At 26.6% G+C, this 27,928-nt stretch overlaps 1 protein-coding gene across 2 annotated transcripts; it reads right to left on the bottom strand.

Annotated features, from left to right (window-relative positions):
- Positions 1–29: 29 nt before the first annotated feature.
- LOC135922878 (putative uncharacterized protein DDB_G0282133) lies at positions 30–27,528 on the bottom strand. Of its 2 annotated transcripts, XM_065457382.1 has the most exons (11): positions 27,505–27,528; positions 27,080–27,243; positions 10,284–10,377; positions 6,927–7,079; positions 5,919–6,184; positions 5,618–5,792; positions 3,901–4,195; positions 3,615–3,794; positions 3,243–3,485; positions 2,320–2,591; positions 30–1,465 (listed from the first exon to the last, which is right to left on the bottom strand). In XM_065457382.1, the coding sequence occupies exons 2-11, from the start codon at positions 27,241–27,243 to the stop codon at positions 1,409–1,411; spliced, it is 1,899 nt and encodes a 632-aa protein (XP_065313454.1). In that variant the 5' UTR covers positions 27,505–27,528; the 3' UTR covers positions 30–1,408. The 2 variants fall into 2 exon arrangements, with proteins under 2 accessions (XP_065313454.1, XP_065313455.1); XM_065457383.1 differs by lacking the exons at positions 10,284–10,377; positions 27,080–27,243; positions 27,505–27,528 and adding an exon at positions 7,148–7,304.
- Positions 27,529–27,928: the final 400 nt, after the last annotated feature.

The raw sequence follows: 27,928 nt of genomic DNA, 5'->3' as shown, positions 1-27,928 counted from the left end.
TTATATATTTTATTAAATTCGTATGCAAAATAAAAACTATATATAGTTTTAAAAAAATAAAAATAAATAGCAAATCGGATATATATAATATGTATATACGTAATAATTTAATATGCATCCATATCCTACTATGGTATATATAATATATTAATTATTATAAATTTATAATGCAATATGAGAAAAAGAAAGAAGATATTACATAAAATTAAATTAGGGAAGGGAAGGGGGGGGGGAAATGTAATAATAGATTATTCACATTTTAAAAAAGAAACATTATAATCTTGATTTATTGGATTTGTTATTTGTAACCAAATAATTTATTTTTCCAAATTAGGATAAATTAAACTGTACGATATTTATTATATATTAAGTTGCTTGATTATCAGAGGAATCAAGATTCCGCTTTGATCAATTTAAAAATAATAATAAATAACATGCTACCTAGTTATTTAGAATTAGATTTTATAACATTTAAAAAAAAAACATAATTTAAAATTTGTTTAAGTTTTGGATACTATTTTAACCCTAGCTCATTTTTGACCAGAAATAGAGTTAGAACCCTATAATAATCAAGCAACAAATACAGCATTTCTTGTACAAAAACAATATACAATAGTTTTTTTTTTCTAAAATGAGATTCCATAATCGTTAATAAAAAAATAATAATGAATAATGAAGATATTTTTTATATAGGGTTAATTTATCGCAGTTTGAAACAATGACAAATGACCATCAATTCATAAATTAAAATGTTCATCATAGAAATCAGCAGGCAACATGCCATTTTGGTTTAAATATTAAAGAAATCAGGGTTTCATTAATTTTTTTATACGGGAAACACAAATGCCATCAGCTGCTGTATTCAATGACATTTTAAAAAATGCATTTTAACGAATCATCAGTTAAGGTAATTATTAAAATGTCATTGGTTTGAAATAAAAGTCCTAACTTGGAAAAGAAAAATGGATCATACACAAAAATTTAGATTATTTTTTCATCAGCTATTTTGGAATTTGTCAAAATTTGCCAGTAAAAAAATACATAATTATTATTTTTTTATACATTCAAATATAATTTATAATATGAATGAGGTGAAGTTATATATAGAAAAAAAACTAAAGACATTTTACATAACTCTTAAATAATTAAAGAGATGCATAAACCTTAAAAAATTATAAAACACGTAATGCCCATCATCTCGAATAATTTTTTTGTTGTTACAAATAAAAGATAAAAGTAAGAATTATTTATGAAACTATATAACTTTATAATTTATAGGTGGCCATAAAAATGGCGCAATTGATGTTAAAACCCTCATAATACACATATTTTTCGTCGTGTTTTAGTTGTTATCATCTAAACCGCTTCAAAAATAAAAAAAAATAGATACTGTTGAAAAGCCTCGGCATTATAAAAATGGGTTCGTAGTTGCACAATGAGATTGCGAATTTACATTATTGTTAACCTTTTTTTTGGTATTATATATAAAAAAATAAATTAATTAATAACTGATATTTATTTATTCCATTTTTACTGATATTCGCTATTTAACTTAAAATAAATAAATTATTTCCCATGCAAGACTTGACTTGATGAAAATTTTAAGCCCTCAGTATTATATTGGGGGATATATGATACCAGACGTGTTAAAATTAATATCGAAAGTGGTTATTTATTATGATCTGAAACACTCATTATCTTAGAATATATCAAAATCTTCCTTAATTTAAGTTGTGTAGTTTTAAAAATATAAGGTAAACATTATTTAGGCGTAGTTAATATATGAAAAAAACTTAATTTAGAATGGATACTATATTTATAAAATGTCTTTTTTTAAAATATCTACTAAAAAAATTATACTTATATTTAAGGTTAAATTTTTATTACCCTTTTTACAAAATTCTGGCATAAGTTATAATTGTATATATATTTTTTTAAACTAATTATAGATATAAAAAAATATGTTTTATAAGAGAGAAAAAATGGAAATGGAGATATATTAGTTCAATATTTGGGTCTGTGGTTCCAATGTGCTTGATATTAATTTTGACTGGCGATTTATTCAGTAAAAAGTGTAAACATAATTGAAGTTCGCTATTGAGAGTACAAACGAAATTAGAAAGACAATAAAAATGCATTTCAATAGCTGTCTTCAATGTATGTAAACTTATAATAAATAAATCTTCAGTTTTAGGTTAGCCACTCGTCAGAACCAATCACAGCGCTTATATTTTTTTACGAGAGTGCTCTGAAGGTCTAAATAAAATATAAAATAACACTAAAAAAGGTGCGCTTGTATTAAAATACAATAAAACTCACTGAAAAGTTCCCAACCCCAGGTTTGTAATAAAAACTATTTTGTTTTTCTGTAGATCCTCTATTCATGTGTCCTTGGTAGATATAATTACCATTATTAGGGGAGCTATTATTGAATTGCAAGGTCTGATTATATCTCGAGCTCAGAATATCTTGATTCAAAAGAATAGGAGCCTCATTGTGATTGAAATTATAGCTAGAAGCAAAGACCGGGTTAGAGGGATGATAATGATTAGCGTAGCCATTGATTGGTCGAGATAAAAATGGATTTTTGACTTGTGTAAAATTTTTTAAAAAAAATCATAAATGTAAAACTACGTTATTTTAAAAATGTCACGCTAGCGTTATTCTAAATAAAATAGAACCAACGCGTTTATGGTACTCCTTAAGTTTCAATGGCTTCCTTCTACATATAATCTTTATAAAGATGTGATACAATAATTATGCCTTCATGACAAAAATATCAATATTTCGCTAGTCCAGACTCGGAGTGATTGGGAGAAAATTAAAAAGGTTTATCAATCAATTTAAGTAAAAATAGGAAATTAATAATACTATTTAATGTTAGCATAAAAAGATTGTTCAAAAAATTATGAGCGATTAATTTAATAAAATAAAAATAATAAGTTATTTGAATAATCAAACTGAACTAAAAATCATAATGATTAATATTTAAATGATAATTTTTTTGTTAAATTTTTAAAAAAGGTGCTATAAACGTGATTAAACATGATAGGTATATGTATGAAAAGAATAATGCCGCCAAACATCAATATCTATAAATCTAGTTTATATATTTATTGGTTAATTAATAACTTAAACTATTAACTCAAAAGCGACGAGGGGCACTCCAGATCCAATTTTAAACCTCATGATTTATAACTTTTTTAAAAAACTTAAATTTATTAAACTCAACAAAAAATTACCATTTTCTCCAGCTATATTATTATATGTTTGCATAGGGCCGTTCTCTTCAAATCCATTAGAAAGGGCGTAACTAGGGTGGTGATTAAGATTGGTGGCATGATGATTAAACTGCGAATGATTAGGAAAATTTTGGAAATTGGTATTCAAATTATTGATCTTTTTATTCCCATCTGTATTGAGCGTGCAGCTATTAAAAGCGTGATCTAGTTCCGCTAAGGCGCTGTATTTATCTATAGGCGGAACTTTTTTTAATATAACAGTGAATTTAGGCGTTTTAATTTTTAGAAACATATATATTTATAAGATTAAATTTTTTTTTCTCAACAAACTCTAATGAAATTATACCATATTAAGAAGGTTAAAAGATTTACTATTGTTGATAGGCTTATTCGAACTGCTTTTGTCGTTGGAAAGAGACAATGGATAATTTTTATGATCCGTTGTAGAATGTTCCTGCAATGAATGGGAAGGAACCAAGGGTCGGGTGTCTATGAAGGAAGAAAACGTGGAGGTCGTTGATTTAGTGAGTGGAGGCAATGGGTTGGAATATGCTAATAAATTAATAATTATTGAAAAACAATTAACCTGAAATCACAGTTATTAAATCAGTAAAATATTCCTTTTTTTTAATAAAAAAACTATTTCAACAAATTATACCGAGATTATCTTTCCTTTTATTATTAATGTTGGTCGACGAATCGAAAAATGCATCAGTAAATTCATTTTCGCCACCGTTTATACTAGTTCCTAGCGTGGTAAAACTGTCCTCGAATGAGCTCATTTTATCTCTTGCTAACTTATTTTCAAACTGAAACTTGTTATTTGTATCAGGGGCAGGGCCGTCGATTGTATGGGCGGAATTTATATTGTAAGAATTGTGTAGAGTTTGAGATATTTTCCTCTTTGTTACGTGTTGAGCAGGAGGTTTTATAGCGAAAAGACCGTTGTTAAGCTTGAAAATATTATTTAAAAAAAAAAAATTTTGTAATTATTTAAAGAGGAAAAGTATATTAATTACATCAACTTGCGCAGAACAAACAAATCTTTTGATTTAATATGATAATAATTGCTTGCGTACTTTTTATAGGGTGTAATCAGGATATATAATCGTCCATGTTTTAACTAATAATCTTAAGGTTAAAAGAAAAATATACACTTATAATGGCAATGTAAGTATGCCATTCCCTGTCATATCACTCACATCTTTCAAGCCCAATGATTATATGTCATAGTTAAAACAAAACTAATTTATCTTACCTGGGATAATACGAAATGAAAAATTAAGAAAAATAATCAAACACATGTAATACTCTAGATAAGAAGAAAAATAATTTTTTTTTTTAAAAAATGATCTTTTTCTATATTTGTTTCAGATACAGGTTGGGCCCTAAGCCCGGGTTTACTTTATTTTTATTAAATATACCTGGATCGGGCCTAAAATTTCCAAGAAAAATTAATCTACAAATTCTCAACAGATTGTTGCGAAATTAACTTCATCGCAAAGGAATAAAAGCAAAATAATAAATGACGATTGGAAAGTTTCGCTAATAATCGAATGATAATTCGATATGGCCTAAAAATTAATAAAAAAATTTGTGTAGTGAAGATTTTTTCTACAAACTGTAAGTTTATTTTATCACTTAACTTAAGGATACAATTTTGAGTTAAGATTACTTTACAAAGCTTCATTAGAGAATTTAATTTTTTATATATAAATTTTATATTTTATCATCCTGAATTAAAGAGAATTTTTTTCTTCATTTGCCTTGATATTAATAAAATCGACTGTTTTCTAAAATATTTTTCTCATAAATGTTGAATCTACTTTACACTTAAAAATAATTTATTTAAACACTTTTATTATTTTAATTTTTTATTTAACGATCCTTATAATAAATTTGGTGAAAACAAAAATATGTATAGATAAAGCTAGATGGGTCAAACCCCTTTAAAAAAAAGGAAAAAACTATTAATAATTTATGAAGAAATTAACTAGCCTAGCCATAATATTGAAGAAAATATTAGGAGATTAGTAAATAAAACAGATCAGTTATAAATCTTCATTAAATTATTATTTATAATTAATATCAATCAAGTAATGAATATCAATTAATATTCAGATTATCTAAGAAATTAATATCCAAAGCTATGTAAAATGGGTAATATTTGAAGCCTTGACTCATATTATCTCATGTAATAAATATATGTATAAGCTAATGAATTAAAATTTGGTATTTGTTGTTGCTTATAACATGATATAACAGTTATATTTTTATTGTAATTGAAAGAGTTAAGCAAAAATCTCTTTTTTTGCGATTGACATGAAATTACCTTTAAATAATAATAAATATTTCACAAGTTATAAATCCTGTACTTTAGGTGAAAATGATAAAGACGAACAATTCGAACTAAAGGGGGATCCGCCATGGGAATTGCTGCCCGAGTAAACGCCGTTACATTTAGTTGCAATCGCATCTCTATGGTTACCCCCCGCGACAATACCATCCGTACCTAATTCGGTAGTCTCGTTATTTCGGCATTTGAGGAGGCTAATGTATTTTTGGTAAATGGTAGTTATAGCTTTAAATATTCCACCTAGCCTTAATAAAAAGGATGGACGCGATGTATTTAGGGGCAAGAAACTATAGAATTTTTTTTTATTTTTAAGAGCTTACGAATGACCAAGGTTGACCCCGTTTTCGTTCGAATTATCGTTAGTTGGTATTTGATCGTCTAAGAGATAAAAGTTGAAATCGCCGGTACATTTTGAAGTTTGTTGGGCAACGGGTGGTGGCATGGAAAGAACAACAAAAGAGGAAGACAGAGAGAGGGAGGAAGTGGAATCCTTGCCGGCGGAAGAAAAGGACCCGCTTTTTTCGCTTTTGCGGGAGGAGGAAGAATGAGTGCCGTGTTTAAGGGAGAGTTCCTTTTCCCTTTCAACCTTTGTTTATTGTGAGAAGAAAAAAAGACATTTTTTTGTTATAATATTAAAACTTTACATATTCCCCATTACATATTATATGAAGGCAAGGGGAAGAAAAAGTAGAAAAGCTTTTATATAGTCAAAAGGACAATGGATTAGATTAATGTAATAAAAAAAAATTATGATATTTAAATGTTATATAAAATATTAGCAAATACTTGTTAAAAGAAGATTTCCCTAAGCTTTAAATTCATACACAATTTCTATTTTTACAAAACTAAATTATTTTAGAAAGCATATTTTGTGATTAAAAAAAATCGCATTCTTTAGCTAGTCACTTACCTTCCTTCTCGACTAATAAAAGGAGCAAATATGGAATGAGAAACAATAAATTCATAAAATTAGTATTATCTTGATTTTTATCGGCCATATTTATTAAAGACCATCCAAACGAAAATTATTTTATGGCCGGCCTAGTCCGAATCTTCGTAGATTTGGTTAATTCGATTCAAACTATTTCTCATTTTTTCAAGTTGATAAATTTTGCTTTTAATTTTATTTTCGCATCATGACTAAAACTCGAGAGGAAAAATATCTCTTTCCATTTTCAGTATTTTTTTTTTCTCTAGATAATAATAAAGATTCCCCCCCCCCCCTAAAAAAATTATATATAATCAATCAATGATCTTTTTTACACAACATTATTTTAAAAACACAAAAAATTGGATTTTAATGAAATTGAAGCATGTTTTAAATTTACTTGCTGTTGGACTTCCTCCAGCGACACGTACCACATTTTCTTTTCGTATTTATCCATCATGAAATCTTTCATTTTGTGTTCGTCCTTGCAAGAGTCAAGGATGCAGTTCTGAGATTTTGGATCGAATAGTCCCAACCAAATTCGTTGACAATACTTTTTAAATATTTTGTAAGGAAAAAAAATTGATATTAAAGCATAATGAGTGCCATAAATAAGATTACATTGAGGTGTCATGAGTTTTGCACCATCCACTATGACGGTTTAAAAAGGTAGTACTTTTATGGTAGAGATCTACTACTACAACTAAAAAAAATTAGTTTTTCTGCAATTTTTTTAAATAAAGTAATGAAGCTCAAATAATCAATCAAATAGGTTTTATGGTCATTTACTAAAAAAATCGATACCAAATTAATAAAATTAAGCAAATAATAAAAATTATTTTTGAATACAGATGGAAAACTTGCTTATTATTACTTTTTAATGATATATATATATAATTAAAATTATAGTATTTTCATTTATAAATATATAAAACTTATATATTATAAATAATTATGATAGAATAATGTCGCGATGTTATATGATGATATGAGAAAAAATATGAATAAAACATAATTGAGCTCAAAGGCATAATTAATAATAATTTATTTAATAATATAGTTTCGTGAAATATTAATAAAAAGAAAATATTTTTTTTTCTACGAAAAAGAATTTTAATTTCTTGAAGTGAAATATTTTTGACAAGAAATGTAATAGCACGCGACTAGGTGAGTAATAATTAGTAAATGAGATTTTGTTTGATGTATATTATCAAAAGGCGAAAATTCAGGGATTCCTCGTTTCAGTTGAGACTGCGTAGCCTCCCTGTTCAAACCCAAATGCGGTTTCCAATCTTAAGGACGTAGTTTCTATTGTATCTTAGGTCACAAGACAGCTGATTCAATTTGACCCAAACAATGTAGAAACGCGATTTTGCGAACCTAGTAAAAGTTGCGGCGCTGTGCAGGTGTATTTTCGAAGGAAACATATGGAAGCATTCTAGGAAAAGAGCACAACCAAGGATCCAAATCTAAACCCTGAATCGTTATTATTTAAAGAACTTAAACTGAGCTCTTAAAAATTTTATCAACCGAACTTGAACCAATCGGTTTCAACCTTTTAATATCCTAATTTCATAAAAATTTTTTTGTATACTTCTATTTAGCGGTGCCAACTATCCAAATTTAGAGTATAGAGGTGTTTTTTCAACCAAATATTAAACTCTTTTTCCTTATAAATATAATTTGCAAGAATATCGAATAAATTTTTTATTGTATACTGCTCAAAATCATTTCCTTAGGGGAAAAGTGAGAAGAAAATGTATTTTTTTGCATAATTTGTTTGTAGGCGAAGAGGTCTAATCCATGTTTAAGACCAGAATCGATATTATATTTTTTATAAACTGAAGAGTTATTTTTACCTGAACCTCTATATTCATTATGGTTCGCCTGAGCACAACTGCGCATACATCTACTACAACCATAGTTAAGATCTGGCCGGAAATAGTCTGTTAAATTTTTGATATGGTTTTCTGGGCCTGCCCGCAAAAATTATGCAAATTGTCCGGTCCGTAATAATTTCGTATGAAGGAGAAAAAAAAGTAAATTTGCCAAATACTAAGCTTAAAAAAATAATCAACTTCTTCGGGCTCGGCCCGTAAAGGTATTTTGCACAATTTCATATGTAATCATTGTGAAAGAAGGGTAAAAAAAAAGAACAAAAATATAATTTATTTAATTTATAAAAAAATTGTTTTTTTTGGCAGATTAAAAAGATATGTTAAAATTTTTTTTTTGATATTTTAGCTTCTAAGATTATTTAAAAATATCACATGGTGGCAAATCTTTGAAAGTTATGAATTAAAAATAAGAATCGCAACGCGGACATAAAGTTACACCATTTTTAATATAAAGTAAGATAAAGCAGCTTTTACTTTTACAATTATCACTGGAAATAACTCGTGATCCTTGTAAATATTATTCTTTTTGGATAGAAAAATAAAAGATAAGATTTTTTTTACCGGTTCCAAAAAGGCGTAATGCTTGAAAACGAGGAATGCTCATAACTAGAAAACTGAGATATTTTAAAATTATAATAACCTTATGTTAATAGCATTGCTGCCCTTTAACAAAATAATATTATTTCCATTTACGTAAGAAAAAAGATTAAATTATAATATCATTTTTAAAAAACTATTATAATATTAAAAAAACACAGTATAATAAAAAAAAGAGAATAAATTATGTGACAATAATGGTATTTTTTTTGGAGTATATCCAAAATAAATTAACATAAAGGTTATCTAAAACTTTAGTGCAATAAGTCATTTTTTTAAAAATAATCATTTAATTATTTGAGGGGAATGACTATTTGATTTTGATAGCGAAAGTATTTCAATTACAAAATAAATCGCCCAGTGACGTTAGAGGGAGAACGGTGCTAGTAGCATGCTTAAACTTGGAGCGGAGCATGGTGAAAAATGTGCTGTCCCATTTTATATTCTCTCATCGCCAAGGCTGTGAAACCGATAAAATTTTACATCGGGTTCAGTAACGGTTTAGGGCAAAATACAAGAATTTAGTTCGGGTCAACCCAGTTCAAGACGGGCTCGGACCTAAATTTAAAAAAAAATTCGAACAGGGCATAAAAAATATTTTTTTAAAATGATGGTGCTCCAAAAATTGACTATTAAAATTTTCTCTTGTATTATTAGGACAAGCAATTGGTAATTTTTTTATTCAATTTATATTTTATCAGACCTTTTTGGACGGGGATAGGGTGGGGTTGTTAGGATATCTATTTTGAGCCTATCCCTTATTTATTTTGATTTTAATTTTATGAAATTTAAATATTAAATGAATGCATGTCCAAAGATTAACTTATATCCCTACAAGATGGCAGAAAATTTACAATATATTTATAAATCCCGAAATCTCACTTTAAATAGATAATATTTGAATTTTCAAGTTATCCGAATATTATAATGCAGTAATCGCCTTTTGAACTCGGGTTTCAAAATATAATCGGTGATATATATATAAACAGGGTTTCTAAAAAAATTCTTAAAGCACTTAAACTCCGGGGTTGGCTTAACTCTGCTCATCGTTATATCGCGGGGGGATATTTAGATTATATGGGTTAGCTAGCCGCCACGATATGATTGACTGTATTATTTTATCACGGGATAGATTTTTTAGTTCTCTGAATCAATGTTTCCGTCCAATAATTTTCCTCAAGATCCGTTCCGTTCCATGTTTACAAGGGAATTAAAAAATATAAAAAATAAATTATAAATTGTTCTAAAATTTTTTTTTTTACCGAATTTCCACGATTTTCTAAAAATTCGATTTCTTTGGGAGTAAAGGTAGCCATCGATATTGATTTAACGCGATGCGGTGGATTTAATCCTCTCCTGCATAATAATATTTTATTTTAAATAAATCGGCGTGAAAATGAAATCGCATAAATATGGTGTTAGCACCAATTTTCAAAATTTAAAGATATTTGCTTTTGCCGGAGGTGTATTCTATCATCTGATACAATTCGGGCTATATCGAGTCTTAAAAAAATTTGAGTTAAAATGGCAAAAATTCCAATATCACCTGACGGTATGCTATATTGTTTTTTATAAAAGATCCAGCTAAATATTAACCAGTTGAGTTTATTGAAAGTTAAAGCGCACCAGAGGCATGATGTAAAAAAAAAACTAGGGGCTCCCCGCTAAAAAATATCATGAACTCTTTGAGATCTCGGTATCTGACATGAGTCTCGCGTCGTGGGTATGTCTACTTTTACCCAGAAGGCGAAGCAATAACAAATAAACGAAATATTAGGTCTCTTCCATAAACGTGGAAGTGAAATTTAACCTATTTTTAAACTTTTTTAAAAATTTATTTTACTTGAATTATATTTTAAAATAACAATCATATGGTATTTAAATTAGAATTTCTCATATTTTAAATTACAAAATAAAATATTGAAAAAAGCAAAAAGAAAATTAATGGTAAAATAATTATTCGGTTCATAAGAATATGCAATAAATCTAAATGATATTAATGAATGAAAGCACCATTTTTTTTATTTTTAAGTGAATCGACAAAACGGAAATTAATAATTTATTATTTTAAGAGGGTTATAACCTCGTTATAAATTAACCTCCCAAGGAAAGAGAAAACAGTGATTCCTATTCCATTGGCCTTTTCAAAGAAAAGTATTATCTTTATCATGAAAAGATAATTGCGCTAATATATTTCATCGAAAATACAGGATGTATTTAAATCAATGATTTTTTAAAAGGTGAGATTATATGACCAAAGTTTTAAACAATGAGATTTGTGTATAAACGTCTTATTTATGTGATATCTATATTCATAAGAGGAATAACTTTTCTTTATAATATATGAAAAAGTAAATAAACATTTTCTAAATATGAAAAAAATAAATAAATTTACAACTTAAAAAGATATAGGTCTCATAATAAAATATAATTCCATTGTACGGTTTACAAGCATTAAAGGAAACAATATTAAAATTTTTAGAAATAATCATTGTGAGCTCAAAAGGATACTAAGAGTAGACAGAATATAAACACATAGATACTAATTTCAATCACAAAATCCTTGTATGTATTGCAAAAAATCATAGATATATAAGATTGTGTTGAACAATGATTGGTGTATAATGACAAAAAAAATCAGAAACGTGAGTTGTTAACCCTACTTTTAAAAGTAGCGCGCTACCGCTATGGCTATTTGTCAAAAAATTAGCAAGCTACCGACAGATATCCATCAAAAAAAAGTAGCGCACTATTAACTATTATTTTTTAAAGGTAGCTTTGGCTACTTTTTTAAAAAAAATTAGAAATAAATTTGTTTTATTTTTTTGCTTATAATGTAATTGTATAGTATATAATACATAAAAATCAACATTCATAAATAATTAAATATAGTTAGTTTTGATTATAAAAAAAGTTATGTAAAAAGACTATAATTTATGATTTATGTAATAAAAATAATTATTTATGGTAATATTCATTTTTATTTATTTTGTTGCATTTTAATAATAAAATCATTTCTATACTATTATTCCCAATTCTAGAGCGACGATCAGAAAGTATAAGTTTCGCCTAACTAAATACACTCACAATACTAGCACTTGAGGGCAAGGCAGATTTTATATACATATTTTTAATATAAGAAAAATTATCAAAATAATCATTTGAGTACACGTCTATAGAATTTTCTATTATATTAGTACCCTTTATTTAAAAAAATTATCAGTGAAAGTCGTTTTTGTGGTTGTAACTAGGGCATCTTTGTTTGGTATGAGACTTTTCCACTTTATCATGAGCCTTTCACGTTGATCCTTAGCATCATCGGAATTGATATATGGCCAGTTTAGTTTAAAATTGGGATGAATCATAAATTTTATTTGCAAGTATATCGTATGTCTGACATCCTATTATCCTTTTAAAGGCTAATGCTACAGATCTTCTTTTTAAGTCTTAGGGTCTAGCCATAGGTCTGTGATTCCCAAATAAGCTCTAAAAATATTAATATCAGATCAATTTATATAAATAAGTTTTTACCTTCTGTTATATGTCAAAATATCTACCGTGGTACATATATATTATATCTCTGACAACTCTGATATTAGAGCTATTTTATCACTTCAAAGTTATCTGCTATCTTAATCATTAGTGTCTGGTAACATAAAATTGTTGTACCAGGGGATAGAGCTTAAATCATCATGATAAATGATGGATTATCAACCAAGACATTGGCTGAGCTGTATCAATTATAAAATCGAAAAGACTTTATCAGCATCTGAATTGAATTGGTCTTTTGGAATGTAGTCTCTCCTATACTAAAATTATTACGATGTTTTTCTATCTCTTTAAAACTGTTGGCATGAACATTCTTATAAAATAAATACATTAGAATATAAAAATGACAATTACCTTTAGGTGTTTTTCGAAGTTAAAATTATTTGAGAATTTATTTTACATTTTAAACAAATAAATTTGTAGCCACCTTTTGTTTTTACATTAATTTGAAAATATTTTTCAAATTTTAGAAATGAAAATGTGTATTATTGTTATCAAGAATACTTTCAGGATACCTTCCATTTCATTAATATCATCATTGTTAAATCTCTTTGATTTGGATATCCATTTGCGATGACATTTTAAATAATTTACACCAGATGATTTAGGTTTATAATACAAATTTATTTTATTTTCAATTTCAAGGAAATATTTTTGTATAAAAAAATTTAAAAAAATAAAATATATAATTTAGCAATCAATAAAAATATAAATTTCAAATATTAAATAATAAAAATTATAAATAATTATATTATATTTAAATTTTCATGTTTATAGTTTATATTCATTATATTTTTAAAAAGTAACTAATAGCGATCTGCTTAGCTACTTTCAAAAGGAGCGTGCTAAAAAAATTAATAATTGGAAAATAAGTAGCACTCTATTAGCTATTGCTACCAAAAAATATAGCGTGCTATAGCAGCGTGCTACTTTAACAACTCTGGTAAAATGTAGGGATGTACCGATATTTCATCTTTTTTAAAATATCGGTTATTGCCAATATTATAAAATTTTCCGATCCCATAAAATGGCGTCTTAATTTAAAAAAAATTTATTCAAATTAATGTAAATAGATCAATGTTATTATATAAATAAGTGATTTATCAATAAAAATATTTTATATACTTTTAGATTCATGAATATAAACTATAAATGATCATTACAATATGGCTTATGATATGGTATAGTTAAATTATAGATGTTATATTATTAAAAATTATATAATATTTTAGCCAAAAAAAATTGCCCAAATCTCGAGATTTGGCTAATAGATGTCCAAATATTTTACCTCTGAGCTAAATCTTTAGGCTTGTGTAATAATTTTCTGAATAAAATACTGAGTTGGCCGTTTTTAAAAATTGGCTCAAATAAAGCCACTTTGGATGTATACATTAAAAATTAAAACGATTAGTATGTTTACAGAATACAAAATCAGATGTGATATCCGATCGATAATCGGTCAATATAAATTTAACATAGGTAATATCAGATCGGCCTCCTAAAAGTGGTATGAGCACATCCATAGTAAAATAAGTAATTTAAAATTGATGAATTTTGACATTTGTTATGATTAGATGAAATGATAAAAAAAATTGATTTTAATTTTCCACGCTCTGCAAATATATGATCTTAAATCAGCGAATTCGATTTTGCGCCGTTTCTCGTGCTTAAAATTAAACGGATAACTCAGAGATTCTTGATATGGGCGTGAATATAAATCGGTATTTTTATTTTAGCAAAAATAATGATATAAATCGTTCTATTTTTTTAACTGATAATAAAATAAGGTGCGTTAGTCAGTATTGCCTTCCCTATGTTTTTAGCTGGAGTTTGCGATAAAATCACCTATATCTCAAAATTATAATCGGTTATAATTTACATAAATTTAAAATGGTTATTTCATATTAGATTCAAGATGTGTTGGTTTCAAAAATGAAGTATAGGCGGAGTATGAATTTGAGATTAGTGCTAAAAACCATTAAAATATTTTAAAAAAATTTACCCAAATTTGAATCATCATTTTTTGAGGATTGCACTATAAGCCAAAAACACCCATTAGCAGGCTATCAAATTTATTTAATAATAAATAGTAAAACTTTAAAAGCTAATAGCATTGAAAATTTTTTTTTATATTTACAATAAGGACAAAAAGATTCAAATCAGATGCGCCACAGACTGTTTTATTTATTTAGTGGATGCTTTAAATAATAAGTTTTAATTATGGAGTTGCTCGTAAAAAAATGATATTGACATGTTTTGTTATGTATCATATGTGCTAATAATAAGCATTCAAATTTTGCGATTAACCTTAGGTGTGGTCAAAAGAAATTAGATGATAAGCACCCCCTTTGCTCCTCCATTCAGATTCAAATATTTTCTTAAATAATTTAAAATGATTATCAAGATTTGAAAAATTATATTTAAAAAAAATGATAAAATAGAATAAGAAAATATTGAGCCTGCAAAGGGAGATATTAGCCCAGACCCAAATTTTTTTTAAAATAAATGTCGTGATTTTGAATATTTTCGAATTGTTTCAAAGCGAAATTAAAAATATGAACAGTAAATGATAGTGTCGTAAAACGGCTCGATTTGAGACGATTTTTAAAAATGGCTAACTAAATATCATATTCAAAAATATTATGCAAGTCTGAAGATGAAGATTTTGCTCATAGATGGCTCAAAGGTTTAGACATCTATTAGCGAAATCTCAAGGTTTGGCAATATATTTCTGGCTAAAATATCGAGTTAGTCGTTTTTAATAGGCACAAATCGAGCCTTTTAATAACACTAGTAAATGAATATTATTCACAATGAATATAACTTAAATTTTATATTTTAAAAAAAATCAGCAGAGTTCGGGTTTATTTTGAAAATTATAATTCGTTTATATTTAAAAATTAAAGCTAAATCATCGTATAATGTAAATATTTATTTTGAAACAATAAATTTAAGTCTTCTTTCATCTTTCATATTACGCCAATGCCAAATAATTTATTGCCATTTACTATGATTCAATTTTTAAAAATTAATAATCAATGAATTATAAAACGCTCAGAAAGAAAAGTTTTCCATACAATTTTTTTTTAAACAATTAAGATATATTTCTATATAATACATAATAATTTAAATTTATGGCTGGCGGAAAAATCGATATGATAGTAAGTGAATAGCATTCATAGCTTAAGCTTCCCAGAAAAAAATCCAAATAAGAGCAAAACTGAGGATTCATTCATTAAAGAATTAAAGTGGACGAAATGTGAAGCGCATTTCAGAAATATCTTTCAGTGGCATCCAATACAGACTGACTTCAATGTCATTGACAATCGTATATAACATTACTTAAACAGCCCCTTCACGAATAGTACTTATAAATAGGAATGAACCATCCGATATTTTAATATTTAATCTAATCAATCCCATTTTTAAGAATATCGGTTATCACAACATTAAATTGGCTGATTCGATATATCAAAAATGGCGGCTAAAATAAATTTGAGATAGAATCTTGTAAAAAAATATTTTATATGGATTGAGTGGAATTGTCCATTTATAAATTTTTTATTATTTTATAAAAAAAAATTAAATTTGCACCAGAGGCAAAAAATACATCCTCTCTGTAGGAGTAAAGGTATTATTTCTGTGGTGGGCCTTGGATCAGTACTAGTGATGTTAAAAGTTACTTTTGAAACATAACTAGTTACATTGACAAAAACATAGCTAGTTACAGTTACTAGTTACATTTTTACAAAAGTAACTAGTTATTAGTTACAGTTATTTTCAAAAGTAACTAGTTACTTACTTTATACATCCTTTATATGCGCATTATTTATTTATTGAATGCATTTATTTAATATAAAAAAAATTAGGATAAACAAAGTATAATCAGTTATTTAAAATAATATACAATTTATTTATATAAAAAATATCGCAAAATTGAATATTTACATCCAATATAAAGATATATATTTGCATTGAAAAAAATACATTTATTTTTCATAAAAATTAGAATCTAATAAATGTTTATTTGCTTTTAACAACAAATTAATTTCAAAGTTATTATCTTGGAGACGTGCTCGTTTATCTCCAAAAACCAGCTTACCTAGCTGAATAAGCGCTCTACGGGAGCACTTGATGTTAGAACAACATTATATTTAATAAAGAGTAATTTTAACTTTGGAAAATCGTTATATAAAGAAAAAGTGTTGCTATTAGATTTGATAAAGTTTTCTATAAGTTCATTATCCAGAATATTTTGGCGCTTTAGGTCAAAAAATTCAACTACATCAAGTGATGTTGGTTTTGAGCATGATTCATTCGTTTGGTATTCACTTTGAGGTAATAAGGTATTTATTAAATTTAAAATTTCCTCCATTTTTGCTTTATTCCTTTCTTGCCTAATCCAAGGCCAGTCAGTTTTAAATAAAGGGTGAAGAATTGCAGCAATGATGTTGTCATTATCATAAAGATTATTAAACCTATAACATGTTATTATTAATTTATAAATAATTATTTGATTTTAGTTACCTTTTTTCAATACTAGCTAATATAGTATCCTTTAGAGGTTGACAATATTTTAATCCCTACACATCTGCCATACATATAAGTATTTGTGTTATTGTTGGGAACAATCAGACATTTTCACAAAATTTTAAATTAATAAATTTAATTTAAAAATAAATTTAATTTAAAATTAATTTATCACAACATATTAAAAATAAAATTAATTATTTGAATATATCTTTAAAAGTAACTAGTTACTTTTGGCAGTTACATTTCAAAAATTTTAACTAGTTACAATTTTAAAAATATAACTAGTTACAGTTATTTTTTAGCCAAAATGTAACTAGGTAACTAGTTACAAGTAACCAATTGCTGACCATTCTGCCTCCTAATTGGAGCGCAAATAAAATGAAAACGACATTCAACGCTACATAATCATATGGCATATAATTCCAAAATCGTTTTGGAAGAAAAGAGGATTCTTTCAACTCCAAATTGAAAGCCTGCAAAAATATCTCAATCAAAAAACAGTTGATATTGTTAAAAATTTTTTTGCAGTGATGAAGTTAGTAGGGTATTACCAGAAAAAAAAGATTGCATAATCTATGAACGCTCAAAAAAGGTTAGTGAATAATTGATAGAATTATATAATCATTTTAAGGCGAATAATTGTTTAACTAAACTCAACACTAAACTATATTCTAATTCGCAGACAATTATTGTGGAGAATATAGTATATCCACGTGAGGATCAATTAATCGATGAGATTAGAGGATATGTAACATGTGCATATGAAAACGATTGGTGGTTAGGATTTGTACAAGAAGTGAATGTAATTAGAGATGAAGTAAAAATTAATTTTCTTCACCCTAAAGGATCAGCAAATTCTTTTGTTTATCCAGCTGCACAAGATATCCTTTTCATACCAAAAAATAATATATTAACAATAGTTAACCTATCAACGGCTACTGGGCGTACATATAATTTATCGCAACACGAAATTATCATGGCGTCAAAAAAACTAAATTTAATAAAAAACCGAAAGTAGGTAATATCTTTCATGAATTTTAATTTATCTATTATATCTACAAAATTTATAAAATTTTCGAAAATTAAAATTTTTTATAAGAAAAAAATGATTATTCGCAGCTAAATAATCTCATTTCATGATATTAATGATAGAAAATCTTGCTATTTATGTTTAAAAATAGGAAAAAATTTAAAAAAATAATAATCTTAACAAAACGCGTTATTTTATAAAGGAGCGCCATCTATTTTTGAAAAAAATATTTATTTTTTTAAATTCCAATAACTAAAAAATTCATGGTTGTCCCAAGTTTAAATTTTTTTTAATTAATAAATATAAGGTTAGAGAATAAGAAAATTTTAAATTCGAAAAAAATTTGAAAAGCGAAACACCTGGAGTTTTTATGTTTAAAATTTATAACGTAAAGAAAAACCGCAACAATATTATTTCAAAAAAATCCTTAATATTTAATAAAAGGCCTATAGATTTACAAAATGACATATAACTTATATTTTTAAAATCATTATTTTTTAACTTATCTCAATTTTTAAAAATCGTATTTTTCGAAAAAAGGTCATTTTTGGCACTTTTGACCATTGATATCTCTGGAACTATGAGTACTAGGAAGCTAAAATTTTGGATTCGATGTTTTCAAGTGATATTCTATCAGCATACAAAATTTTATCGAAATTAAAAAGGTCGGGCCAAAAAATTATCGATTTGGTATGGGGGGGGGGCTTGTGGGCTAAAAACCCTCTTAAAAAAATATAATATTTTTTATAACGTTGAAATAACAAAAAAAGAGACACGGGGCTTCTGGAAAAAATGATATTGTCCAGTTTCTTCGATTAATATTTTTAAATATTAGCAATAAAAAAAGATAATATACAAATATAATAATAAACACCTGATTATAGTGCGACCATATTGAGCCTTTGCGTTTGGTTAAGCAAAACATAAACAATGCATTTCAAATGGTATCGTGCAAATTGATCACCATTTATAAAAACGCATTCTAGTTTGCCTTTTTTTTCCAAAACGCTCAATTTGATCTGGTTTTCATAATGGATCTGAAATTTTAAAAAAGTTAAAAGCGGGAAAATTTTAATATATAAGATTTTTTTCGGATCCAATAAACGAAAACCCATCCGCTCCTCTCTCAAAATGTAATGATTTTAACATTTTGATTCATTAAAAACTTTTTTAAGAGTCATCAAGTTCCATTAAGAAAAAAAAGATGTATAAGCTCAATAAGGATCATTTTAAAAATGAGATATAAATTGCAATAATAAAAATTGAGTAGTCGTTAAAATTGATTAGTCTCACCATGTCCACCTATCAAAGAGTATTCTCAATGATAGATTGTACGCCAAATTAGGATAAACTATATTTTTTTTTTAAAAAAGGGATAGTGTTGATTTCTACTTGTTTTTGAACTGTTTGAAGCAAGTTTTTTTCGTATTTATTTTCTCATTTTTAAAAAAAATAATTTCTAAGCTGTTTAGTAATAAGTCGAACCAGGACACACCCCAATGGCTAGAGTATCGGTCAACGCGTCCTGACCTGTATATATATTTTTTTTAATGGGCTTGGAATAATTTTGGAATCAAAAACCTATGATTACCCAAATCATAGTCTAAAAACTGAAATTGGTCATATAACAATTGATATTTGGGGTGATATAAGGGAGGGCGATTTTCATAAAAATCGATAAAAACCAATGAAAAAGGATTAAATAATTTGTCTGCTAAAATAAGATTTAATATTTTATGTTCATATGCTAATATTTTTTTTTGGCAAATAACTTATAGATTTGATTAATCCCTTGAGAAGGGATTGAAAGATTGTTTTATTTTCCTCCTTCTTTATTATGTTGAATTTTTTTTTAAAGTTTAATCTCCGTGAAAATTTTGAAGAACAAAATTTTACGGATAAGATTTTATCGATTCTTTAAATTTTGACTTGGGCGACTATCATGACTATCGAAATAATATTGTTTTAGAATTCGATTTAACATTTTTAGATTCCATTTTTTGGGATAAGTTTTGAAAGAGAGGCGAGTCGTGAAATTCTTCAAAATGGTGACCGGATCTAGGATAATATAAGGAAGATCTATTCAAAAATGAATAAGATCGATGCATATTAAATATTTACCAATTATAATTATACTAATTATAAAAGAAGAGTAAATTCTATCATTCGCATGAATGCGAAATTATTCGATTCGCTTAAAAGGAATAGAATAGGAATAATTATTTATTTGACTCGTATTCGTTTTTCTACTATGCATAATATTAGGTGACATGTGAAAGCATTAATCTAATTTGATCGCCTAACCCTACGTTCACAGTTAGAGCGAATGCGCGGCGAAGTATACAAAACAGGACGTTCATTTTTGTATACTTCGCCGCGAATTTCGCGCTAAATAATCCAGGGCTATAACCTGAACGGGTTTTGAGAAATTTTGGCGTCAATAGTTTTTATTTAAGAAAAAAAAAGTTAAGGTTAGGCTTTTCATTTTACATACCAGATCTTTAAGCCCACTATAAAATCATTAGAGCACCGATGTTTCCGAATAAATAAATTATTTCGTTTATCCGAACCGATATTTAAAAAAATTGACAGTTTACTTTAATTGGACTCGAGTTACGATGTATTATCCTGCTTTCACAGTTAGCGAGAATTCGCGGCGAAGTATACGAAATGATATTCATTTTTATATACCTCGCCGCGAATTCACGCTAACTGTGAATGCAGAATTAGGGCGAATGTCACAATTCGTCTGGTTCTGTACAAAAAAATACGGTAGTTTATGAATTTAATATATTTGTGAGAATACGTGTATTTAACTTGCCTCAAATAAAGTTTTTTATGGTAATGTAGAAAATGGAAACAAAAATTTAAAAATAATGGATTTTGGGAAGTCATATTTTAAATTAAAAATAATAAATAAAAATATTTGGCAAAAATAAATATATTTCAAAATTTTTTTATAGCGCTATATAGCTTTATCATGGGAATGGGGTGAATCCAATCCATTACTCTTTAATTGTAAGGTCCAGACTTTGCTCTGGTTTAGCATATTTCTAAATCTTCGGCCATAGCTACGACTAAATCGCCTATTGAAAAGTAAGATTCTATTTAAATTTAATGCCATTCAATTAATTCTATAAATAAAGATTGTACATATCAATATAATAAACGAGGTACATATTATTAGGGATGGAAAAAAAAACAAAAAGGAACAATTAAAGAAAACAATGCCACCAAACACTTAAAAAATGGGTGTCCTTGTTAAAAACCTTAAACAGCAATTCAAAAATAAGTCGAACAAGGACAGAGCCACATAAAAATTTTTATATATTTTTATTAGGAATATTTGTTTGTTAATCGTAATCCAGTAATATTGACAAGAGTGAGAGCACTACACAAACTAATACTAAAATAAATCCACTAAACATTGTTGAAGCATGAGTTAAAATTTCTGGATCATTCCATGTAACAACAAAAACAAGATTTTCGCAAGTGCCTTTGAGATATGGGTGTACCTTACAAGAGCAGAGTTCTGATTTAGCAGCATGACTTATATTTTTTTTAGAATGAGCTAGGATGCTAAAATTTGAACACTTATTTAATTAGGTGTTCTTTTAATAATGACCCTATAACTAATTTTTGCTATCTAAATTGTTAATAAATGCAAAGCTTGATTATTTTAGTTTAGTTATGGTTAGCAAAGTTTGTGTTATTAATGTATCCTCGAAAGGTAAAAATTATTGATTTAAAAAAATAATAATATTCAAAAAATTAGTTTTTGGGGAATCATTTAAAATGGTCCCATATTTATTATAGCTTCACACAAATATAAATGTGGTTATACAAGATTACAACTTTTGCTCAAAAAAATGAAGGTAATTAAACTTGTTTATCACTTTCGTTAATGGATAGTTAATTATGAGAGAGGAGGGGGGACTTAAATTTAAAATGTTGTAATATCAACACTCCCTCACCTGCCAGAATGAACTTCTGGAGAAGAGAAAAGGAGCACCTGGTGTGGTATGGGAATCTTACCCCCGGATTAGTTGTGGCCGAATATGTATATAAAATTTACGCACGTGGGTGTTGTGGAAGGACAAAAACAAAAGAATTAAATTTGACCAACTTAATCTGGGTTAATATAAAAGAGATATCTATTATATACCAATATGACCGCTTAAATTAAAGATATTAAGAGGTCATGCCTCAAATGCTCCCCTTTCCATCGTAGCTGCAGGTCCTAAGTAAGGCGGAAGAAATGAAATAACTAAATCGTAAAGGTACAAAATTGTTTTATTAATACAAAGTGGCACATTTGAACTTGAAAAGTGCCTGTCAGGTTAGACTGCGTATTTATAAAAATCTTCTAGGTTTAGAGTATAATAGGCTTTTACCTCATTCTAAAACACACATATTTCTGGCTTATGTGGACGGCTTAAATGATGATAGGTACTCTTTTGAGCTCCAAAACCCTGGCTCATGAATTTCCATGAAGATACGAATGTTTTTTGTTTTTCAAAGGAGGACCCCCCCCCCCACCCCCTAACCTTGAATATTAAAAAACTATTTTAACTTTATCCCTCTTTATGCCTGCTAATGATGAAAGTACTGTAATTTATTTTAAATGGGTTTATTTATCTTACTTATCCATAATGGGGAAACAAACTTGACAATCGCTCAGCTCAAGGAATGTTTAACTGAAGGAAATTTTTTAATTGGATGAAATATATTTAAAATTAAACTATTTTAAGTAAGTAGTAGGATATAAGGTTAGAGAGATATGTTCTGAGAAATATAGGTTAGGGTTTAGATTGGTTTTTAATAAAAATTTAATCCTTTGACAGGTCATGTGATTATAAGCAGACGAATAAAATTTATAATAAATCCACTGTTGCAATGGTAATTTTTTTGAGTTGGAACATAATCAAAAAAATTATCTCCAGATCACATGGTTAATAATTTATGCAAAAAAATATATTAACGGTTCAAAAAATAAATCTAAAAAAAAATTCTACCCCAAGATTTGAACCATGATTTTGAAAAGGGGAAAGACCACACATATATAAAAAAAAATATAAACAAAATTTGTATATTATATAATATATCGATTTTGCCAATGGCAGAGTCAAAATATATTTATTGTTATTAAAATTGAATAAACCACCGTTAATATATATTTTTTTAAAAGAGAATAAAAAAAATTGGAAATATTTATTTTATATTTTACCAAGAAAAAAGTATGAATAATTATAAGAAATAATAAAATAAGTAATATAAAAATAATGAGATTAAATAAGCATAAATAAAAGAAAGAAGGAAAGATAGAATTATTCAAATAATATAATGATGCAAAAATAAATATAAAAAAAAATATAGGTAATATATAATAAATTGGACCTTCGTTAACTTGGGGATATAGTTGTTAAACGAGATTTGAGCCGATTTTTTAAAATGGCTAATTGACTATAAGTCTCGAGATCGCTAATGGAAGTACAAAAACTTTGTGCCATCCATGACCAAAATCTTCAGGCTGGTTAATATTATACTAGATAAAATAATGAGTTAGCAGTATTTAAAAACCGGCTCAAATGAGCCGTTTATCATCACTACTTGAGCAAGTAAGATTCGATATAATAAAGTAAATAAAATAGAATAGGCTAAAGAATATTTATGCAGTTATATAACCAACTTATACTTTCTTAAGGTATAAGACCATATTATAAAAGAAAGTTTGAGAATTAGAAGTTTTAATTGGGACCAGTTTAAATTTTTTTGGGTAAATTTTAGCTATGATAAATTTTCTTGATCATTTTAGGATAGAATTGGATTATTCCATGTAAAATCGACGAATATTCCGATTTAATTAGAAAATCAAATGGGTTATAGATCAAAAACTCACTAACTTTTATATTATCCGAGATATTTAAAGGATTAAATGTGAAAAATGTCATTTCTAACTTCTTCAGATTTTAAATAATTAGTTATTAAAAACTAATCAATTTTAATAATTTGATAGATATGGTTAAGTAAAAGATTGACAATTAAAGGGAAAAGCGAAACTTTTGGCTAAACATGCTCATCTTATTTCCAGTTTAGAATTAAATTTTTATAATGATTAGGATTTCCACTTTTTTCAATTGATTATTAACTGATTACCTAATGTTTCCAACAAGCATTTACAAAAATTAATGCAAATAATATAGCTAAAAAGTATAGATGTGTTTTAATTAAGTAGTGTTGTTTAAAGGCCTGATTTTTTAAATCGGCCCGATTAAGATCTTAGCCAAAATAATATTATGTAAGCCTGGAGATTTTAATAGATGGCAGAAAGGTTTGGACCTCTATTTGCCAAATCTTGAGGCTTACATATTATTTTGGCTAAAATCTTAATCGGACTGTTTTTAGAAAATCGACCCAACCGTTTAAGAGTACTTTAATTCAGTTAAAGGACTTTTTAAAATATTTTTTTTATAAATGGGTAATATCATGTGGAAAATATTTTTATCATAAAATTAATTTCAAAAAAAAAATTTAATGTTCGTGATATTACAAATAAATCGATTATTGTGCTTTAAAATGTTATAAAACGGAGCAAAAAAAATGCTTTTGGCTGCTTTAAAATAGAGCTATCTTTAATTTTTTGGCCATATTTGTGTTTTTACAGGTATGCATTTGGAGAGCAGATTATTGAAAGAATCATTAGAAAAAAAAGTTGCAAAAATTGATAGTCTTGACTCTTGAGTCATTATAAAAATTTAGTTTTGAATTCTAAACTATATAAAATGATCACATAAAAATATTCATTATTTCCCCCCCCCCCCCAATTATCAAACTTTTACTTAGTCATATATGCCAAATTAATTTAGTTTTTAATAGATAACGAATTATTTAAAATTTGAACCCAATATCCTAGGCAATGATAGCAGGTTCAAATTTCGTTTCTGTGCTAGTTATACCTATTTATATTGGTACGGCTGTGCCGATCCACAAAATTTTCACCGATCTGATAATACTATAAAATGGATCCGGTAATTATAGATTTCACCATCTACCTTTGTATCAATGTCATAAATATATCAATATTTTCTACTTTAAAAAAACCTACTAACTTCACGAATAATTAAGTGTATTTTATTTTTCATAAGTTATATTCTCATTTAAGATATTTACAATGTTTATGGGTGATGTAGAGTTGTTAAACAACTCCATTTAGCCGATTTTTCAAAGGGCGAGATCAAAATTTTAACCAATATATTATTAACGATGCCTTGAAATTTCGCAAATAGAAGTCCAAACCTTTCTCATATCTGTGAGAAAAATTAATAAGCGTGGGTAATTTATCGGCGAAAATTTAATCGCTTCTAAAATTGGCTAAATCGAGCCGATTAGCAACATTAACTAAATGTGACTTGTTAGATATTTTAAAATCTTCCTTTTTGCAGATAATATAACAAAAAATACTGTAAAATTTTAAACTATTTTTTTAAAGATTACAACAAATAAATTGTACATTAGTTCTTTTCATTAATTTATTATTATGAAATTAAAATAACCAAAAACAATAAAAAAATATCAGATTGGGTAAAGATCGGCATGATGTGCTATTTTTGAAAGAGCTAATTGATGCCGATACGATAATAAATATCAGCACAGCCCTAATTTAAAGCTTATAATTTTTTTTATTGAAATTATATGAGGCTGAATATGTGATTTGATATGGGGTGACTCTTTTTTTGTTAAATTTGAGAATTTTCAAAGTGACACTGGTTGAAAAAGCTAGCCATAACAACTGAGTTCTACTTTATTTAATATCCATAAGAATTCTTTTAAAAATATTATCTAGTTTAAATAAATTCTTTATAAAAATAATGTTACAAATTAAATCATTCTGTAAATAATTTTTTTTATAACTATATAAATTAGATCTTTAAATTTGTTTTAAATAGTATCAAAAGTTCAATCGCCAATCTTATTAGATTTATGATAATAAATTTGAAAAAAACTATAGAAACTCACATTTAAAATTTCATAATTATTATTAGACGTATAATTATATTTAGCTTTATTTAGAAAATAACAAAATTTAAAGTCATATGTATAGCCAATGAGGGGTAAGGGAAATTATTATACTTGGTAAATTTGCAAGTTTTCATAGATTTTAATTTAAGCTAATAAAAACTATTCTCTTATACCTATCCAAAAAAATTATACAATGTCATTCATTATAAACAAAATTTTTTAGGCTAAATAATAATTGAAATTTCATAAATCAAGCATTTAAAGAAAAACCCAAAATATTTTTTAAAAAACTAGAGGCCTAAAGGCCCAAACAGGGTTATTAAATTTAAAAAATGGAGGCCATGCTTAAAAAGTAAAAAATTTAGAAACTCGTGTCAAAGATTTAAATTATTATATAAATAAATTGGAAAATCATATAAAAAATAATAAATTGAAAATTTTGAGCAAGGCACTAAAATTTAAAATATACATACCAGGTCAAAAATACTATTTCATTAAAACCAAACTGGGAGTTTAAAACATTTTTTCTTCAAATTAAAATAAGACCTAAAATTTTGACCTCTGCATGTCTCTAAAAACATAACTCAACAATAACCATGCAAAAAACGAGCCCAAAGCTTTCATTTATGTATATAAAAAACACAAGATTACCATGGAAAAAATGTTGGACATATGTGCTAAGTTAAATGATACAAGGATTTAATATTTTATAATCATTAATGATTAAAATACTCTTAGATGTCCAGAATATTATCTAACAAATAGATACACAATAGGCCACCCTTGAATAACCCCTAATTCTAAAATACCAAAATAAACATTTAAAGTGTAATAGGCTTTTACAATAGAATGAAAAAAAATAACCTATAAATTAAATATGGGAATTATTTAAATTGCAATATATATAAATTTTTGAAAAAAACTTACAGCATTCCACTACATTTTGTACATATGAATGCCCCAATAGTCATATTAACATAGGTTGGACCTTTTTGATTGCAATCAAAGCATTGTTTGTTTTGGGGTATAGCAGCAATTTCACGCAATTTAATTAAATTTTCATCAGGTTTCTTCTTATTTGTAGCCAACATCTTATCATTTATTTATAAATGTAATGAGTAATAATATATAGATTCAAGGAGAGAAAATTTTAGATATCAGCATATTTTAATTTAACCCAATTCTCAATAATGGTGTTAAAAAATATTAAGCTTTGTACTTTCCACGAGGGTTAAAATATTAATATTTTATAAAAAAATATATATATTTATATTCTTTGGAGTTTTAATAATATTTTGCTAATAAAATTATAAAATAATATTGATATTAAATAATAAATTTAAAAAGAAAACTGATAATTGGATGGATCATAATTCATATCTGTAAATGTCCCTCTCATTACAATACGTTTTTGTTGTGAAGAGACCAGATAAATATATGACTATATCTTAAGTGTACTAAAATTATATTAGACAAATTTTAGTTAAAAGATATTTTTGGGTTAGGACTAGGTTTTAAAAACCAAATAGCTATGTATGATTGTAATTGTGGCCTAATAATTAATTATTCACTAACAAATATAAAATTTATAGAAAAATTAGTTGATTAGCATAACAAATTTTCTCGAATATCTTTAAATATACATCACAATTATAAATTTATAATGATAGAGTAAGTTTAGAATATTTTTACTGTCCATATATTTTTATTATACACTAATTGTCTCATATAAACTCAAGACAATAAATATTTTATTAAATAATTTATATTAAACTT

This window comes from Gordionus sp. m RMFG-2023, chromosome 1 (genome assembly GCF_954871325.1).
Source record: "Gordionus sp. m RMFG-2023 chromosome 1, tfGorSpeb1-WG-v2, whole genome shotgun sequence".
NCBI classification, from domain to species: domain Eukaryota; kingdom Metazoa; phylum Nematomorpha; class Gordioida; order Chordodea; family Parachordodidae; genus Gordionus; species Gordionus sp. m RMFG-2023.
Note: the sequence above shows the minus strand (reverse complement) of the source record. Positions and strands in the feature narration are given on the sequence as shown.